The sequence below is a fragment of the Octopus sinensis genome, linkage group LG1, assembly GCF_006345805.1.
Source record: "Octopus sinensis linkage group LG1, ASM634580v1, whole genome shotgun sequence".
NCBI lineage: Eukaryota > Metazoa > Mollusca > Cephalopoda > Octopoda > Octopodidae > Octopus > Octopus sinensis.
The window spans coordinates 164,482,159-164,506,203 of NC_042997.1; the positions used below are offsets into that span (position 1 = coordinate 164,482,159).

A 24,045-nucleotide genomic window follows, 5' to 3' on the forward strand; every position below is an offset into this window, starting at 1 on the left:
TGTAAATCCCCCACCACCACTTGATAACTTGCATTGACTTGTTTACATCCATGCAGCTTAGCAGTTCAGCAAAAGAGACCAATAGAACAAGTACCAGACTTAAAAATATAAGTACTGGGGTCAATTTGTTTAAACAAACCCTTCTAGGCAGTGCCCTGCAGTCCAATGACTGAAACATGCAAAAGTGCATACACATAAAAAATTATTAATAGGTGCAAGAGCAGATTTTAGTCAAATCAATCACAGTTACAGGTTGAATTGATTTGTCCCAACAAATATTGTTCAAAATTGCATCAGGTACAAAAAAGTAAATGCCTCAATGGTTGAAACAACTGACAAAGTGGCTGGTATCATAGTTCTCAACCCACATCAAATTTATTTCATAGCTGATTATATCCTTTCTAAGAAGTAGCTTTCCAGGCAGTGCTGAGTTTCAATGTTGTTGCTTTGTACATGCAAAAAGTAGCTAGTAAATCAAAGTTGGCTGCAACTACCAGACTAGATTTTAGGCAATTATCTAGACGGATTAGTCTAGTTTTTAATGAGAATATAATGAATATATTTACAAATTTTTGAAACCCAACAAAAGAAAAACAAAATAGCTATAAATTTGCTTTTAAAAACATTACTTCATTAATAAAGTTTAAAACAGGAAATATCTAATAAGGCATTAATAAATCAATGGCAAAACTTTGTAATGGTGGGGTGGGAGAACACTGCAATTCATTATGCATACCCTATTCTAGAAATATCAGAACATTACTAGGTCTTCAATGTAAACTGAAGTTGAGGTGCATTCTTTTTTCTCTCAGTGAGTTGGTATGGAAAAAAAAAAAAAAAACAGAAAAAGAAAAAGAAAAAAGCAATTATTCAAAATTATTAATAATAATAATAATAATAATAATAATTGTGTACAGTGCTCAGGTGCACTATCAGAGTACTAACAAAATGTATATCAACTATATCGCTATAGTAGAGAGGTTAGTACATCCTAAAGTTAAATTTATAACTGAATTTTCCTAATGTAGGAAAACACTGGTAGAAGATTCAGAATCAAATACAAAAACTTATTTATGTTCACTGAGAATAGAAAATTAATCCTCATCATAATTTAGTCTGCTGGTATGGGTTGGGCAGTTTGATAAGCTCTGGTAATTTGCTTTAGCATGGTTTCTATGGCTAGATGTAAATAATTAGCAAGGAAGCAGTACCTAGGCAAGATAAAATTTTCCAGTTTAAATTGCAAAACTTTTAACTTTCTTATTAAATCATTAATGCATTTCTTCAATAGATATATTCCTTTGTAATTTCAATTAAAAACATGGTACCTTATATACCAGATATCTTTCTCTTCACTATATACATCACAGAAGGCTTAATTGAAAATAAAAATATTTTCTTAGGAACTTTTGACACTGAATTGCTTAAGATAATGTCAAGAGTGTGTTTTGGGACACCATTCCTAAACTAGTAACCACAACTGCAAATATATTAAAGACATTGCTGCATTAAGAATAACAAAAAGGTTTGATACTTTACAAATCAATAGAATGCATTATGAATTCGGATGCATAGGATTTCAAAAGTAAAATATTTAATCTCCAGTTCATTCCTGACTGATCAGACTTTATAGCCAAATACACTGTTGCTATAATTTACTGTCTTCGTTTCATGTTTGTTTGTGTTTTTTCTGGCGTAGGGTGGGGAGGGGGGTGGGGGCTATTTTACGCTGTGTATCTAAAACTAGACTTTTTAATGTGGCAATATTTTTCTTTTCTTTTAAAAAACTATGGTGTGGCTTGACAAAAAAAAAACTGGTTACCAAATAAATATACCGAGGATTCCCATTGTTAGCTCACCAACACAAATAGGCAAATAGAAATAATGCTAATAAAAATATAGATTAAATAGTTACAATGTGTCTTAGTATCTACAATACCTACAATGACGCAGCTCTAATATACATTTTCTCAATATTGTAAAAACTTAAAGCAATACATTAAAAAAGTTGGAAACTTTAAACAGACAAACCCTACTATTCTCTCACTGGAAAAAAAAAAAAAAACTGAAGAGTTCAGGTAATTTACTATTCAACAAAATAAACAATGGTACACAATTTTGCAATACTATTTTCATAACTAGCTAATTCAATATTTTGTTTATTAGTTTTTGTTTTTTTTTAATTGTTAACTTCTAGTTGAATTGTTTATATTAAACCCCTTTAAGAAAAAAAAAGGTTTACGAAGTATTTAATTGAAAATATAATATTAGTTTTTCCCATGGATCAGTCTAACAACAGTATCTCCGGAAGTATAAAGGCACATTCAATACATTAAGAATTTAGAAGATCTCCTACTGCCATCATCTAGCTTACTGTATAGTTTGAAACAATTTCTAAAATGTTATAGAATTAGAAAAATTTGTAAATGTTTTCATTTCCATAATTACAAAGAAATGTAGATTTTATTTTTGCATTCACAGGAATTTTATTCAAAGGTGAAAAAAAGAAAAACCCGTTCAGTGCCATTGTTAATTTGAGAGGTTGACAGCATGTTACATACTAAGAATAAAAACATTTGTAGAAAGAATTCATTGTTTATGAATACATTTTTATGAAGAAACAGGAATATGCTTATGTGCGAAGATTCATAAAGAATATTAAGAGCAATATGTTACATGAGAAAAAAAAAAATTTTTAGGAGAGAAGATAAAAGAAAAAACTCTCAACACCGTAACACCGAGTTTTCTCTAATGAACTCTTGTCTTATTTACATGTCTCTTGTCACCATCACAATATGCTTCCATCAGATGACAAGTCAGCAAAATGAAATACTGCTATTAATTAAAGATCAATTTTATCTGAATGAAGTGAAATCATGTAAGTATAAATAAATGTATGCCCACTCTAATGCACATATGCATCAAGTGAAAGTATGGGCATATGTGCACATACGTATTTTACCAGCTGCATGTATCTGTACATGTGTGTGTACTTGTGCACATCTGTATGTATGGCAGTTATGATATAAAGCAAATGGCAAGTAAGTGATAAGATGAATAAATGCAACTAGATACTAGTTTAATGGTTCAAGCAGTCTTATCAGCAGATGAATTGAGGTTGACTCAGCACTAAGAAATTAATGAATGATTTACAATATTAAGGGGCCTACCTTTAAAGTCTCGTTCTTTCCCCTGTCTTGACACATCTTTTAAAAAAAAAAATAAAAAATATATATTATAATCAGAAAGTTACTAATCTTCTGATCCCTTAAAAGAAAATAAGGGTTTCTTCCATCTCAAATATTTTAACACAGATTCAAATTAATCTGTAATAAAATGGAAGCTCGTAAGTGTTTAACAAAGTCTAAATTGTGCCAAAATATTGGACGGTTGTGTAAGAGGCTTGGCCTGAAATCAACGGAAAAAAGGGAAAATAAAAATGAAGTAAAATAAACAAAATGGGAAAAATTATATATTTTAGTTTCAGTATTAAAATTAAATAATATAGAACATGACCAAGCCAATCTATGTATATATATGTATAAAATAAATATATACATACATAAACTAGGACTGCTAAATGATAAGTGCAGTTTATAGTCAAGCTGGGTGTGAGGGGTAAGGAACAAGAAATGTTTGAAGCAATAATAGCGTGTTGTGTAGTTTCATTCAAGCCACAGCAGATTCGTCAAAGCTAAGAGGTTAGCTTAAGGCAAAGTCACAAGGACAACTAGTTGCAATAGTTTAAATACAGAAGTTTTAGGATAATTAAAAAGGGAGGGAGAAAATGACACCTAAACGAAGCTAAACATTACTACTTTTAGTTTTAGTAGAAAAAATTAGAATGGATGTATTAAACTTAAATGCTAAAGGTAATCTTAAATTTTTTTTTAAATTTAGTTTTTTTTTTATTAAAATTTTATTAGATAAATGAAAAATAATTTTAAAAAATAAAAAAAACCTGCCGGTTACAATTTACATCTAATGTATAACCAAATATGCTTTTGAGTCACTAAGCACAATTTTCATAGCCTGGAAAAACTATAAAGAGTGGAATATTATGGATAAAAAATAAATAATTTGAAATTTCTTTTTTTCCAACTAGTTATTAAATATAAAGAAATGAATAGTACATGCTGGAATAACAAATAGTTGGGATATGGGTGAAAAGGCACATGCCATGTCTTCCCGAAAACAAAAAGAATGGTACTGTGATGGTGCCAGTGACTGGTGTTTATAGGTAGTACCTACAAATTATTATTGGTGAGAGAGATTAGAAAAATAGAAGGCAGTGAATGGAGAAGAATTATTATAAACAAGAAATTATAATAGATTAATGGCTGTATTTGTTTGTAGTATGTGTTTCACTCATGACTAAAGGATATCATCAAATGTGCTGTTAAGTGTTTAAGAAAAGGACTAGGCAGGTTTTGAAATGTTCCCCACATTTTAAATTTGTAAGGGATAAAAAGATAGAAAATAATCAAAAAATGTTAATCTGTTTCTTTTTTCATCATTAAAGATTACAGATTAAATATATACAAGATACATTTTATTTTCTAAATGCAAAAAAGTAAAAAAAGAAAAAAAAAACGAGTAATTATAGTTAAAGCTCTAGTATTGATCTGTAGTTTAAAAGAATTTCATAAACGCAGAAAACACACGCACGTGTGTAGGAACACAAATAAACATATAAAATAAAATACTGCAGCATAAATTTGTTTTCAAGAAATTCTGTCAATGCATGTAGGTGTCTGAGTGTATGTGTAATCAATCATCTGATAACCTTTAGATTCCCAATCATGGCTAAGCTTCCAGTTCTTTAAACTTTGCAAATTTTGCAGTTTCTGATCATTAAATACATGAACTCCCATATACCTACCATCACCACCACCAGAAAAAAAAAGTAATGCACATAAAAATGAAGAGAAAATTTTAAAATCCTTTTAAAATCTTCCCTATTAGTTTAGCAGCCATCACACACAAACACTTATTACTGAAGGACAGAAGAGAAAATAAGGAAAAAATTTTAAAAGAAAATCTGCTTTCAAGACACATTTTTCCAAGTCCTTTTAGGAAATCTGATATCGTAAGTACTCAGTGACAGTGCAATTATCTAAAGACAGAATCATTTTCCAACCAAGAAAATTATGCAAGCTGTTTATATCTAATAACATTTAATTATTTGCCAAGAAAATATACACATAAGACACATACATCTATGTATTCTATGTGCTACTCCCTTACATGAAATATCAAAATATTTGTAGTAATAAATGAACATGAAAAAACCTGCAAGTAATCGGTGTGTGTATATATATATTGGATAGTCTATGTTTGTGTGTGTGTGTGTGTGTGTGTGTGTGGTGTGTAAAACAATGTGTTTATGTGCTAGTATATAGGCATATAGATCTGTGTGAATGTGTAGGGACAGGTATGGTTATGTATTCAAGAAACTTAGCTCCCCGACAAGTTTCAGGTTAAGTCTCACAGGTGTCTACTATAGCCCCAGGTTGATTAAAGCCTTGTGAAGGAATTTGATAAATAGAAAATGAAAGAAGCCCATTATGTGTATTCTTAAAAATGATGTGATTGTTGTAAACAAGGCATCCAAGCTGGGCCATTTGTCTCCAATCAGCCATGGGAAAATACAGCCTTCCTTGAGACAAGGGCAGATTGGACAGAGGAAGGGCATCTAACCATAGAAAATCTATTTACTAAGAATTTTATCTGACCCATGCAAGCAAGTTAAGCAGGAATTAAAACGACACTATGTATACAAATGATATAAATGCATGCCTGTGTTATTCGTGTATACACATATATATATATATTTATACACACACACATATATATATACATACAGATGTACATATACATATATATATATATATTATATATATATATATATATATATATATATATATATACATACTTATAAACATATACATCATCATTTAACGTCCGCTTTCCCTCTAGCATGGGTTGGACGATTTGACTACGGTCTGGTGAACCAGATGGCTGCACAAGATTCCAATCTGATCTGGCAGAGTTTCTATAGCTGGATGCCCTTCTTAACACAAACCACTCCGAGAGTGTAGTGGGTGCTTTTATGTGCCACCGGCACGAGCGCCAGTCAGGCGGTACTGGCAATAGCCATGCTCAAATGATGCTTTTTACATTCCACCTGCACAGGAGCCAGTCCAGCGGCACTGGCAACAACCTCACTCAAATGTTTTTTCACGTGCCACCAGCACAAGTGCCAGTAAGGTGATGCAGGTAACGATCACACTTGAATGGTGTTTTTTACATGCCACCGGCATGGAGGCCAGCTTGTTGCTCTGGCAACGATCACACTCGTATGGTACTCTTAGCGCTCCACTAGCATGGATGCCAGTCATAGAATTTGATTTCGATTTCATTTGCCTCAACAGTTCTTCACAAGCAGAGTTTAGTATCCAATGAAGGAAAGGTACGCATAAGTGGGCTGGTTACACCCATGGCATAGGCCACAAAGTTATGGTCTCACTTGAGCTTGCAGAGTCTTCTCAAGCACAGCATATTTCCAAATATCCCGGTTACTAGTCATTTCCTCGGTGAGGCCCAATGTTTGAAGGTCATGCTTCACCACCTCATCCCAGGTCTTCCTGGATCTACCTCTTCCAAAGCTTCCCTCAACAGCTAGGGTGTGGCACTTTTTCACACAGCTATCCACATCCATTCTCGCCACATGGCCATACCAGTGCAGTCGTCTCTCTTGCACAACACATCTGATGCTTCTTAGGTCCAATGTTTCTCTCAAGGTACTAACACTATTATTGTGTATGCACATTGACATTACACATGCATCGGAGCATACAGGCTTCATTCCTTGCGAGATTACGCATGTCCTCAGTAGTATACATACACACATATCTATATACATACATATATATATACATACGTACGTACGTACATACATACGTACGTACATACGTACGTACATACGTACGTACATACGTACGTACGTACGTACATACGTACGTACATACGTACGTACATACGTACGTACATACATACGTACGTACATACGTACGTACGTACGTACATACGTACGTACGTACATACGTACGTACGTACATACGTACGTACATACGTACGTACGTACGTACATACGTACGTACATACGTACGTACATACGTACGTACGTACATACGTACGTACGTACATACGTACGTACGTACATACGTACGTACATACGTACGTACGTACATACGTACATACGTACGTACATACGTACGTACGTACATACGTACATACATACGTACGTACGTACATACGTACGTACGTACGTACATACGTACGTACATACATACGTACGTACGTACATACGTACGTACGTACATACGTACGTACATACGTACGTACGTACATACGTACGTACATACGTACGTACGTACATACGTACGTACATACGTACGTACATACGTAGTACATACGTACGTACGTACATACGTACGTACATACGTACGTAGTACATACGTACATACATACGTACGTACGTACATACGTACGTACGTACGTACATACGTACGTACATACATACGTACGTACGTACGTACATACGTACGTACGTACCGTACGTACGTACATAGTACGTACATACGTACGTACATACGTACGTACGTACATACGTACGTACATACGTACGTACATACGTACGTACATACGTACGTACGTACATAGTACGTACGTACATACGTACGTACGACGTATAATACGTACGTACGTACGTACAACGTACGTAACGTACATACGTACGTACGTACGTACTACGTACATACGTACGTACATACGGTACGTACGTACGACATACGTACGTACGTACATACGTACGTACGTACATACGTACGTAACATACGTACGTACGTACGTACGTACGTACATACGTACGTACGTACATACGTACGTACGTACGTACGTACGTACATACGTACATACATAGTACGACGTACGTACATACGTACGTACATACGTACGTACATACATACGTACGTACGTACATACGTACGTACGTACATACGTACGTACATACGTACGTACGTACATACGTACGTACATACGTACGTACATACGTACGTACATACGTACGTACATACGTACGTACGTACATACGTACGTACGTACATACGTACGTACATACGTACGTACGTACATACGTACGTACGTACATACGTACGTACGTACGTACGTACATACGTACGTACGTACGTACGTACATACGTACATACGTACGTACATACGTACGTACATACGTACATACGTACGTACGTACGTACATACGTACGTACGTACGTACATACGTACGTACATACGTACGTACATACGTACGTACGTACGTACATACGTACGTACATACGTACGTACGTACATACGTACGTACGTACGTACATACATACGTACGTACGTACATACGTACGTACATACGTACGTACGTACGTACATACGTACGTACGTACGTACATACGTACGTACATACGTACATACGTACGTACATACGTACATACGTACGTACATACGTACATACGTACGTACATACGTACATACGTACGTACGTACATACGTACGTACATACGTACATACGTACATACGTACGTACGTACGTACATACGTACGTACGTACGTACGTACGTACATACGTACGTACGTACGTACGCCATACTACGTACTACGTACGTACGTACGTACAACATACGTACGTACATACATACGTACGTACGTACGTACGTACATACATACGTACGTACGTACGTACGTACATACATACGTACGTACGTACGTACATACGTACGTACATACATACGTACGTACATACATACGTACGTACATACGTACGTACATACATACGTACGTACATACGTACGTACGTACATACATACGTACGTACATACATACGTACGTACATACATACGTACGTACGTACGTACATACGTACGTACATACATACGTACATACATACATACGTACATACATACATACGTACGTACGTACATACATACGTACGTACATACATACATACATACGTACGTACGTACATACATACGTACGTCATACATACATACATACATACATACAACATACGTAGTACGTACATACATACATACGTACGTACATACATACGTACGCACATACGTACGTACGCACATACGTACGTACGTACGTACGTACGCACATACGCACGTACGTACGTACGCACATACGTACGTACGTACGTACGTACGTACATACGTACGCACGCACGCACATACGTACGTACGTACATACGTACGCACGCACGCACATACGTACGTACGCACATACGTACGTACGCACGTGCGTACGTACGTACGTGCGTGCGTACGCACGCACGCACGCACGCACGCACGCACGCACATACGTACGTACATACGCACGCACGCACATACGTACGTACATACATACGTACGTACATACGTACATACGTACGTACATACGTACGTACGTACGTACATACGTACGTACGTACGTACATACGTACGTACATACGTACGTACGTTAGTACGTACGTACGTACGTACGTACATACGTACGTACGTACGTACGTACGTACGTACGTACGTACATACGTACGTACGTACGTACATACGTACGTACATACGTACGTACATACGTACGTACATACGTACGTACGTACATACGTACGTACATACGTACATACGTACGTACATACGTACGTACGTACATACGTACGTACGTACGTACGTACATACATACGTACGTACGTACATACATACGTACGTACGTACATACATACGTATGTACATACATACATACATATGTACATATATACATACATACATACATATGTACATACATACATACATATGTACATACATACATACATACATATGTACATACATACATACATATGTACATACATACATACATATGTACATACATATGTACATACATACATATGTACATACATACATACATATGTACATACATACATACATATGTATATACATACATACACACATACACATACATACGTATGTACACACATACATACGTATGTACACACATACATACGTACATACATACATACGTACATACATACATACGTATGTACATACATACATACATACGTATGTACATACGTATGTACATACATACATACATACGTATGTACATACGTATGTACATACATACATACGTATATACATACATACATACATACATACATACATACATACATACATACATACGTATATACATACATACATACGTATATACATACATACATACGTATATACATACATACATACGTATATACATACATACATACGTATATACATACATACATACGTATATACATACATACATACGTATATACATACATACATACGTATATACATACATACATACGTATATACATACATACATACGTATATACATACGTATATACATACATACATACGTATATACATACGTATATACATACATACGTACATACGTATATACATACATACATACGTATATACGTATATACATACATACATACATACGTATATACGTACGTACATACATACATACGTATATACATACGTATATACATACATACATACGTATATACGTACGTACATACATACATACGTATATACATACATACATACATACATACGTATATACATACATACATACATACATACATACGTACATACATACGTATATACATACATACATACATACATACGTACATACATACGTATATACATACATACATACATACATACGTATATACATACATACATACATACATACATACGTATATACATACATACATACATACGTATATACATACATATGTATATACATACATACATACATACATATGTATATACATACATACGTATATACATACATACATACATATGTATATACATACATATGTATATACATACATATGTATATACATACATATGTACATACATACATATGTATATACATACATATGTATATACATACATATGTATATACATACATACATACATATGTATATACATACATATGTATATACATACATACATACATATGTATATACATACATACGTATATACATACATACATACATATGTATATACATACATATGTATATACATACATATGTATATACATACATATGTACATACATACATATGTATATACATACATATGTATATACATACATATGTATATACATACATACATACATATGTATATACATACATATGTATATACATACATACATACATATGTATATACATACATACATACATATGTATATACATACATATGTATATACATACATATGTATATACATACATGTGTATATACATACATATGTATATACATACATATGTATATACATACATATGTATATACATACATATGTATATACATACATATGTATATACATACATATGTATATACATACATACATACATATGTATATACATACATACATACATATGTATATACATACATACATACATATGTATATACATACATACGTATATATGTATATACATACATACATACATATGTATATACATACATACGTATATATGTATATACATACATACGTATATATGTATATACATACATACGTATATACATACATACATACGTATATATGTATATACATACATACGTATATACATACATACATACGTATATATGTATATGCATACATACGTATATACATACATACGTATATACATACATACATACGTATATACATACATACATACATACATATGTATATACATACATACGTATATACATACATACATACATACATATGTATATACATACATACATATGTATATACATACATACATATGTATATACATACATACATACATACATACATATGTATATACATACATACATACATACATATGTATACACATATGTATATACATACATACATATGTATATACATATGTATATACATACATACATATGTATATACATATGTATATACATACATACATATGTATATACATATGTATATACATACATACATATGTATATACATATGTATATACATACATACATATGTATATACATATGTATATACATACATACATATGTATATACATATGTATATACATACATACATATGTATATACATATGTATATACATACATACATTGTATATACATATGTATATACATACATACATATGTATATACATATGTATATACATACATACATATGTATATACATATGTATATACATACATACATATGTATATACATACATACATACATATGTATATACATACATACATACATATGTATATACATACATACATACATATGTATATACATACATACATACATATGTATATGCATACATACATACATATGTATATACATACATACATACATATGTATATACATACATACATATGTATATACATACATACATATGTATATACATACATACATATGTATATACATACATACGTATATACATACATACATACGTATATACATACATACATATGTATATACATACATACATATGTATATACATACATACATATGTATATACATACATACATATGTATATACATACATACATATGTATATACATACATACATATGTATATACATACATACATATGTATATACATACATACATATGTATATACATACATACATATGTATATACATACATACGTATATACATACATATATACATACGTAAATACATACATATATACATACGTAAATACATACATATATACATACGTAAATACATACATATATACATACGTAAATACATACATATATACATACGTAATTACATACATATATACATACGTAAATACATACATAAATAAATAAATACATACATAAATAAATAAATACATACATACGTAAATACATAAATAAATACATACATAAATAAATAAATACATACATATATATATAAATAATATTAATATGTATAATTGTGTGAATATATGCAGGCTTGTGTGTGTATAATGATCAGGAATGTATGCATCCACTGTAGTACAAAATTTATCAATTCCCCACTAGCATCACCTTAGTCTCAAAAATAGACTACGATGTTGTCAGGACAACTATCAATGGTTTCTAGTGTTTAACCTTCCACCAGCCAGCTCCAGAACCTATGCTCTTACTGTTTGTTTCTTCATAATTTTCTTATACCATTTCCCTTTTTTTTTTTTATATCTCTATATCCTTTTTTTCCCTTAAATCTTTAGTTAATATTAGAGCAAATTTGAATTTGGAATTCATATTTCAAAAATTCCTGCTGTGATTCTCACACTATATAATTACATGTAATTGTAATGTAACATAAGAGTTATTGAGATATATTGAAATATCACTGTTTATATATATATATATATATTATATATATATATATATATATATATATATATAGCAGTATGCTGACTTTTACAAACACTTATCTCAATAAGCCTAACTAATCATAGATTCTCCCTTATTGACAGAAGTGCATTAAGATTCAAATCCCTTTTCACAGAATTAAAAGGGGGGGCATGTATATGTGATCATTAAATTCAGCATACTAAAGTATTTTTATGTTTGGGTCATTATTATGTTGTTATGGAATTAAACTTGGAGATATACTTTCATATCTTCAGCAATCTGAGATTTTTCAGAAAAGTTTTAATTTTCAACATGAATATACTTTGATAAACTGATTTTCTCAAGTTTTTCACATATTGAGGTATTTATTAGCAGAAATTAGCTACCCCCATGTTTGCCAAAAAAATCTCCTATACAGTTCAGCTATAGGTCGTTAATCTGAGTGGGTTTGCTTATTACACTGTACTGCTTAGAACTGAAGTAAATAATCATGTCCCAGCATACTAATCATTTTAACGTTGCTGTTTTAATGTATTCACAAATGCATCAAACTGTTTACAGAAAAGAGTATACTCTATCAGCTCCACCTGAAAGGCAGCTGTTCAATTTTACAAATTCATATTTGAAAAGATAAATTACAAAATGTGTGTGTGTGGAAGGCAAAGGCTATACAGTTTGGCAGAAACGTTTGAATAAGCAATTTTCCAAGTTTTGTAAATTCTCTTTAAGTATGGGGGTCACAAATGATATACAGAAAGTTTGCCAAACGACTATGTCATCAATATTGATTGCCATGTCAGTTTTTAAGAACTAAAAAATTCATTTTTTAAAATACCAATTTTCACCATGTTTTGTAGCCAGAGTGACAAAACGGCAGTGACATGTGTTTTCAGAAAATGTTTTGCATTTGCAACTTCTAAACTTTCGTAGTATATGGGATGAGAGCAGGGCCTTTATTCATTTTCCCTCAATTACTATTGTCCTTTATAAGAAAAATAAAATATGAAGTCTTACATTTAAAGTTCAACAAATAAGCAATTGCCATAAAGTTAACAAGTTATAAATGCATCAAATCACGTTCCTCAACCCTTACTCTAGCTTTATGGTTTGATAAAAACATCTGAATAGGAGATACGATGAAGTGGGCTGCTATAAGAGATAGCAATTCTGTATTCAAATTCTATTGAATGTCTGACTTTCTTTTCTATTCCTCAAGCTATATACCAGAAAGATACTGGAAACAGAATCTTTGGCAATTATAGTGCTATTTAAAAACATTGCGCTATCAAGAAGTTGTCACAATGATTGACTCAGTCAGTTATTTCACTCACAAGATATATTATGGAATTGTTGAACCATACACAAAATAGTGCAAGAAAAGCAAGAATCTGCTTGGATAAATGTTTGCCAGAGAACATTCAAAAATTTTTAAAAACCGCACTTCGTGAAAATCCTTTAAAAGAAGATATTTGATGCCGACAAAAGTATCACACCGATAACCAATTATTAGTGAGAATTCTATCTTAGAATTTTTTATGGTATAACCACCAAGAGCTATATTTAACAAGATGGTTAACTTCAGCTGGTTCTAATAATTCAAACATTGAGACAGAGGCTTTAGCAATCATACAAATAACAAACAGTGCTCATCCTTAATTTACTTGACAGGAAATTCATATTTAACCAATATAAAGAACTTCCAAGGGTTATACCTGAAGATACAGAGGTGTACCATCCAGTTCATAATATAATTTTGAAATTACATATATTAAGAGAAGTACAATTCCTCATTTAAATGTGTCTTAATTACAATTTAGATTACAAATGGAGGATTTTGAGGAGGGGTGATGTTGATAAGGAACTGATGAGTTGCATCTTGATCAACAAACTTTGGAAGCAGTGTGCAATTTGATACTGGGCAAAATCATTTTCAGAATAGAAAGAAATACTGGAGTAGCTGCTCCTAGCAATCTCAGTGTTCTGCAAAAGATATATAATAATGAAATTATTGTATACAGTGCTCAAGCCAATCATTAAATGTATTCAAGGCATCACTGGTACATGAATTTGTCTGAAGCATCATGGCTTGGCTGATCGTGCAATGACAAGAACTACATACAGCTATGTATGTGATCCTAAAAGTATACAGATAAGCAATTTTCAAAAGAACCAATTTCATTTGTGGCCTACAGAGTTAGATCCTTGCACTCATATAGATTAGGCCTTTATTAATTAAAATGAAGCTTGTCTAGGAGGCTTCTTTTTCAAGATGGCCAAGAGTTATTATGCTTCTAATAGAAAGCACCTGGCCATAAACAGTAATTTTCTCTCATAATAGTGTGTTAGGGTTTTAATGTCAGATGACAACACCCCTAAATTTGATGATCAAAACTTTTGTTCTTAACTACAGAAAATAGCAATGTTACCAAAATTGAAATAGGTTTGCAAAACAGAGGACTTAAAGAATTGACTTAAGATTGAAGGTGTTTTCCTTCAGTAAAGTGGGGTACTAGAATCTCTCTCACTTTTGTTCAGCTTTCCTATGATCCATCAGGTTAACAGGCTAGGACTTTCTACTTTGATGGAATATCATATCCATGTACCTTTGACTATGAAGAAATAATTCAACACTAGAAGTGGAAAACTTTGTAATGCAAACTAGAAACAATATAATTATGACAAGAAATGGGACTGGAATTTAGTTTAAGCCTAAACATGAGACAACTGAAACAAGTGAGGATGATGGCAAAAAGCAACAACATTGTTTATTTTTAGAAGTGGAGAAGCACCCATGATTATGATGTGTAACAACAGGATCAAATTTATAGTGCAGAAGTCTTTAGGAATACTCAGTCTATCTGGGGTATAAAGCATTTAAGTTAAAGGGAGATGTGAAATATTAGTATTAAAAGCAAGGTGCAAAACTTTACCATGAATATCATATGTTGTGAATATTGTATATTGCAAAATAAGTCATTGATATGTTAATACTGCAACATATTTTTATGAGTTTGCATATGGTTAGGTATATTCAAAGTGGTTATTAGTTCCATAGGTCGACCTCTTAGTTTACTGAAACTTCTGAATGTACAAGATTACATGTAAACCAATGTTCCCACATTTTGCTGTGGGTGTGCACAGTAATTTGCATTTGTGTGCTAATTTTGTCTTCTTTGCAAAACATGTATCCATGCAAGTAACCATTACTCAAATCTTAATTAAAAAAAAAAAAAAGAAAAAATTCTCCTTGGAAATGTTTAGTGCATACACAACAGTACACAGCTTAGAGGGAACACTGGTGTGAACAAAATATTTTGCTTAATTCTGTACAACTAATTTAAAATTAAACTGGTGAATACTATATACTGTGTATAAATGGAGAGTCCATTCATTGTGTTAAACAAATCAAGTAAGCCAAAATGTGGAGGGAACAAGTAGATTGAACTTATTTATAGTGTAGGGACAACACCAAAACTAGCCCCATTTAAGATGATAAATTTTTGGTTATCTGACTGAAACCACTCAAAAGTGTACATGCATGTGTATATAGTACACACACGTGTATTGGAGGGGATTTGTTTTAGTAAAAAGACTAAATTATACATATACACATACATATACATGTAACTGGTGGTGGCAGTAAGGCTATAGTTTAAGAAATGAATGAGCAAAGACAAGGGAAAAAAAAGAAAAGAGGATGTATGAGAGAGAAGAGGGCTAAACTATATATTTACATATTAGGAAAATTAAAACAAACAACCTATTTAAAATCATTATCCATTAATAGATTGCATTAGTGTTGATTAGTAATACATATTAAGGATTTCAAATACCTTGCTAAGTACTAGCAAACTTAACTGGCTGTAAGCATGCTGAGTAATTCATTATTTAAGGTTGGCAGCATTATATTCCAAAACAGAATATGCATGCATTCATTATACAATGTAATTTTGGTTCATGCTAAACATCAGTGAGCAATCTTAGCAATAAAAAATCATCGGATTAGATTACTATTAAAAGGGGAATTTAACAACTTCTGCCATTATAGAAACACATACATAATAACTAACCTAATCTCATTAAAACTATTTGCTAAAGTACAACAAATATTATTTGCTATAATTTATATACATCAAAACTATTTAAAGTATTTGGTTTCTTAACACTACCAACAACTTTTTAAAAAATGATTCTTGACTAAAGATTATAATCATAGTTAAGTAGGGAGAAAAAAATGTGGAAATCTATATACTTGTAAAATATAGCCTCCCAGTCTTTTGAAATAATTTCACAACCTAAATTTGCTTTATGAAAACTTAAGACAAGATTCCCTTAATGCGTAAGAAAAGCATGAAGAAATACTGGAAGTCAAAATACCTAAACTTTGCATATTTCAGTATAAAGAAGAAAAAAAAGAAAAAAACCCACCAATGTCTAACTAAAGCCAGTAAAAACACTCCAACAACACACACGCAAAAATATAACACAATGTGTATATATACACACAGAACAGTCTCACAGCCTCAAAAAAGCTTGTCAAAGAAACCTGTGTAATAAAAATGCAGCTTTTCAGAATGCTGGCAGCAAATTGTCAGACACATTGCATCTGGCCTCCTCTGCTGACAACATTCTGAGGAAGTTTTCTGCTTTTATTTCTAACAAACATGTCTCTTTGAGAAGTTTCTTTGTGACAAAATATTTGAGCTAACACTATTCCACATTTGTACATACATTATAAATATTATACACAATGTTGCTTTAATCTAATGCTGCTTCAAGAGTACATTTTGATCACACACAGGCATGGCTGTGTGGTCAAGAAGTTTGCTTCACAACCACATAGTTCCTGGTTCAGTTCCACAGCATGGCACCTTGGGTAATCATCTACTGTAGCCTCAGGCCGACCAAGACCATGTAAGCGGATTTGAGAGACAGAAACTGAAAGAATCCCATCATGTCTGTGTGTGCATGTGTGTCCCCATCACTGCTTGACCACTGGTGTTAGTGTGTGTCCCTGTAACTTGCCAGGTCAGCAAAAGGGACCAATAGAATAAGTACTAGACTTAAAAGCAAAAGTCCTGGGGACAATTTGTTCGACTAAGACCCTTGAAGGCGGTGCCCCAGCAAGGCTACAGTCAAATGACTGAAACACGATAAAAGGTAAAAGAAAGATATACAATTAAAACTATCACAGGTGTGAATGCAACTGAATGAGAAAGAAGTACTCAATATAGAGTAGTAGAGTAGAATATGTATTCTTAGTTAAGTGCAAATTCTATTTACAGCAAGATAGTTACACCCATAACAAGGCAGGGCATTGATGCTGCCATGTCCACTGACAAAATGATACTACTGGTTTACAATTTAATGCAAATAACATAAATACATAAGCAAAAAAACCCTTAACAAGATTATGAAAAGGGGATAAATACAAGATATAAATAATAATCAATGAACACTAACAATAGCAGAGCTTAAGAGTTGAAATGCATTTGTAATTATACAGTAAAATTAATGAAATCAATGTTATGAATTTGGAAAGTTGTGAAAATACTAAATATTATTGCTATTATGCTAAATTATCATATATCCAAATTTGGCCAAACGCATTTTTTTTTCAGCATCTATTTTTGCTTGCAATAGCTGGTTCTTTTGGTCAAAAGAATCGTATCTCCAGCTGCTTCAGATGCCAAGATATCAAAAATTGCCCAAGTACAGTACAATGGTTCTGCTATGGAATGGTGAAACTATTTTTTCGTTTTCTGAAAAAGCAACGTTTTGGACTTACGATACTTTGCATAATAACAACAATATACGTAAAGATGTTTAAGGGAGCATATGAAGACATATTCTCAGAGAATCTATTTGTCTACAAGTAGTTTAGCTGTCAGGGAAATAAGGTAATCACAAATTTATAAAGAAGCTGAATAGCTAGGCTTATACTGAGTGTGAGAACAAGAGTCTTGCTTATGATAAGCATATACAACAGATGAGGGAGATGTATATTCATATCAACTCACACACTTATAACATATAAACACATTCTATTACCAGTAATTACAATTTACAAAATATATAAATATGGAATGTATGAGCAAGATGTCATCCAATGACCTCTTCAGAAGAGCAGTTAACTCCAAATAAAAACTGATTTAGGCCATGACACCCATATATGTTAACACACACATAATGGATATAAAAATGATGATAGGTTTTATACATACATTCATACAAACCTATTTTAGTAAAAATAAGAGAGCTCTATATCTGTATATTTCACTCATATTCAAAAGAAACTATAATGGAAATTCCAAATGCACACTGAAACTGAATTTTATTAAAATCTTGAACTCAATTTACTGTTGTACAATATTTGACAAAAGCAGAAATAACATATGGTATATAAATGAAGAGCATGTAAATGAAGTATTTATAGAGATAACTGAAGTTGAATAGAAAAATATCAAATCACTAAGCAAATCAATGAAATCATGATCATGCAAAAGAAATAAGTGAAAATACACAGCGCAAACTAATTACAAGTATCAATAATATTCCATTAGATAATTTCGTTGCTCACAAACTACAGCATGAATATTTTTTTTAATTCTTTCATTTTAAGAAATTTACTTGAACAGTTTTCAACATCTCAAAAGTTAAAAACACAATTTCTGATTACAAGTTAACTATAGGAATTTCCCAGGTTATTTGGACAATTTTTGGGTGGTTTGCTACAATCTTCAATTTAGTTTACAGAATCTCATTCAGAATATTGCATCTGTTTAAACTGGTTTACTATGCTTATTTTCAGAGCAGAGATTCTCAAACTCTTTCTTCCAGTGTATCCCGTCATGCCCAGCAGAACTGGTGTAACTCATGTGAAGAATATAGTGTAAAACAGATTTTGATACCATAGAAGTCAATAGATATGCATTATTTGTTAAATTTAAAAGTGTTCAAATCCCACTATATTCAACATTACTTTTCATTCTTTGACAGTAGATGGAATAAAGTATCACAAACACTAGACTAAATACGACTGTCTCCTCCCACAGTATTTTTGTCCATAAGTATATAAAAAAAAAAACAAAAAAAAAAAAAACAATTTCATATAATGTTACAGGTTTAATTTAATGGATATGCTTGTTCTTTGTCACGTGTAACTCAGTTCTAGGCAGTTTTAGACAAGCACACTCAAGTATAATTCTCTGTTGACAGACTTGCATGAAACTCATTGAAAATCCTCATTCGCAATTATAAGTGGATTGGAACAGGAAATATTTTCTAGACACACATGTTGTATTTACTTTGTTGATTGCTTCAAAATTCCAGTGTTTTTTTTTAAACCTTGTGTACTCTAATTTCTTTTGCATATGGATGGGAGCAAGTATATTTGGTGTAAGAAGCCTTATTCTCTAGGGAGTAATTTGATTCTCATGTAGCAAGATGTTCAATCTCAGCAGTTTGTCTAAGCATATTGAATCCAAGCGCTATATAACCATTCCCTTGTACATTTTTTATAAAATAGGCCAATTAATGTAACACCGTTATTGTAGTTCTAAATATCTATATAGACACTTTAGAAATTCATGTGCAAACATCCAAATTCTTAGTACCCATCAATGCTATTTTTGTACAGCAGAACAAAATTGCTACAATCAGTTGCTATTTTTTTCTACTATGCAAAAAGACTACTTTTGATAGTTGAAACAACTTCAGGATCTCAGTGACAAAACACAGGGGTGATTTTTAAGGAAAGATCTGAAGTTAGTCTGCAGGTTTACAAAGCAATTAATAATAATATAGCACTCCCACTGCTTGCACCATCAAGAATGTATATTTACAGCTAGTTAGACAGAACCATAGAAAATTTGTCATGGACACAGTGCAAGTGTCATGTTACGTGCACTATTGTCCTTTCTGCCAGGTTTGACACTATCTACAAGTATGATTTATGTTTAAATATAAATATCAGTAACAGCTGTAGAGAGAAGCAAATTCAAGGTAGTAAAGAGCAATATAAAAATACTTTCAAGAGATTTCAGTTACCCTATTTAAAATCAAGATTTTGGTCTGTTCATGTTAACATTGGCAATTTAAAAACTATTCACTAACAATAACAGAACAGCATAAAAAAAATGTTTTTTTAAAATCAAATGAAGTTTTAGTTTCAATTGTAGTTGTTTTGTATTGCATTGAAACCTAATATCATTTCAACTTGAAAACAGTCTTTTATTTTAATTTATTGTTTACTCAAAAATTATGTTCAGTAAAACTTAATCCTTTAAACATTTGAGCAGATGGACATATTTTCATTAATATAAATAACTTTCTCTGCAGAAAATCATTTTTTATTTTTAATCTCAAAAATTATGTATTTTGATTCTAAAATGTATTAAAATAATTTATTGTAAAACTCAAAAGTAATTTATTTGATAAGAGATGCATAGTGAAATCATTTTACATTACCAAGATAAAAATAATGAAAATAGTTTAAAGAATAACTGAATTGCATTATGTAACAAGATTAACTGCTAAAAATATTTTACAAAGATTTCAAGAAGGTAGATTTTATCAAAATTCTTTGTTTCCACTAAAACCACCATAAATCTATTTATACTTTATACTGCATTGAGTCATCAATTTCCTGCTAAATTTACTCATTGATTAAGAATATAGATGCCATTTGAAACCTAAGCAACACACAAATGATGCCAATGCAGATGAGAACACTTGATTTCATATTCTAAGTAATCAATAATGAGACTAATTAACTTAATGACTAATTCTAATCAACACTATACATACACCAGAAGTAACTCCAGGATGCCTCTACATGGTTGCTCAACCTGCTACAATTAAAAACCAAATCTCAAAGTCACACTAGAAGAATACATTGGATCATATAATTCTTAGTGTCGCTATATATAAACACTTCTGGTGTTTCTATATAGATAGATATAATTGATGAAGGAAACAGAAGATGGATCTGGCATCAGTATATTCAGTATGATGATTGATTTGACCCCTCCTGTGGCTGACCTTTATGGGTGGGATGTTGTGCATCCAATTGTGCTGCATCACTGATGTGCAGTCTGGGTCACATCAGATACATGCATACATAAAGTGGTGTCATGCTAAATATATTGAGTTTTTGCAGTCATGTTGATGTTTGGTTGCTGTACCAGTGAATGGGGATAGTGAGAACTCAATATATTTAGCAGGACATCACTTTATGTATTTATGTACCTGTTGTGACCCAGACTGCACTAAACAATGTAACAACTGGATGCACAACATCCCACCCATAAAAGACAGTTGCAGGAAGGGTTGAAACGATTGTTGTACTGAATAAAGACTAATGCCAAATCAGTCTTCCATTTCCTTCATCAATTATTATTATCGCAAACTAACACTGGAATTCCTGAAGTAGATCCAGCAGAAATATACCCCAACTGTGTATAATACTAGGTAGCCCAAACTGTGAATGTGTACTAATTGACATATACCCATTAGTCCAAAATATTACATATCTACATAAACAAGTAGTTTCTTCAATAAAAAATAAAAAAATCACTCATTTCCACTTTTAAATCTAATTTTGTCCCATGCTTATCAAGAATAAGACAAAATCCATTAGGTTGCCATTTCTCTTGTCAATGCTGAATACTCTACACCCTATTGTTAAAAGTGACTCGTAAAGTACAGGTATGCCTTAATAACACTTAGCATTTTACCAGCTTTAAAATGTATTTAAATATATTAATAGCATAAGAAATATAACTTTGATAGGTTTTGGCCAATATAGGCCCGTGCCACGTCTAACTTAATAGCACCACCTGGCATATAATGGTATATTTTATATCTTTATTATTTATGTCTGACACTGCTTTGCTTGTAGGGATGTTGATGATGAAGGTTGAAAATGAAAGTGGAAGCAGAACATCATAATGGTCTGAGGAACAAAAGCCAGGAATAACTTTAAAGGCTGTACGATCTATTGTGAGAACATTTGTTCTTATTGATCTTGCTATATACATGTGCAAGTTTGAATGAGCTGGAAATCTGTGGAACCAACACACACATACACACCACATTTAGCTTTTAAATCTTCTGAGAAAGTTAGTTTTTCACTGATTTATGCTAAAGTATGTGTGGTCCTGCTGTTGGGCTTACATTCACATACTCAGAATTTCTTTTTTACATATCTTTCATTATTGAGAATCATTCCCAAATAACTATCATAGATTGTATTAATACAGAAAGTTTTATGAACTCATAATGTGTGCTTTGTAAAAATTATTGCAACAATGGGCAGATTCATCAAATGAGGACTTGTCAGATTTATGACTTTTATACTTTTTTTATCTCTTCAACTTTCCTTTATAATGTTCATCTTGTTTTTCAACATAACAGTACAACACTTCTTGCTATATCATTATTACCACTGGCTCCACTCTTACACATCTAAGATATGTTCAGTGGGTAGAAAACCACAATTATGGATAACACCATGACATTACATAGAGACAATTGTTTTGTTTTACAGAATGAGGTTGACTAATGCCATCAACTGTGCAGCAGTTGGAGTTCTGAACTGATGCAAGTGTTCAAAATATGAATTAACAGATAGGAC

At 32.1% G+C, this 24,045-nt stretch overlaps 1 protein-coding gene across 9 annotated transcripts in view; it reads right to left on the minus strand.

Moving 5' to 3' along the window:
- The window catches only part of LOC115215987 (retinoic acid receptor RXR), a 117,193-nt gene that overhangs the window by 54,084 nt on the left and 39,064 nt on the right, over nucleotides 1-24,045 (minus strand). For 6 of the 9 annotated variants that reach the window (XM_029785337.2, XM_029785342.2, XM_029785339.2 and 3 more), the window contains one exon: nucleotides 3,171-3,206. The exons of the other annotated variants lie outside the window; for them this stretch is intronic. In XM_029785337.2, coding sequence (XP_029641197.1) covers nucleotides 3,171-3,206 — 36 coding nt within the window. The remainder of the gene's footprint in view (nucleotides 1-3,170; nucleotides 3,207-24,045) is intronic. 9 annotated transcript variants of the gene reach the window in all.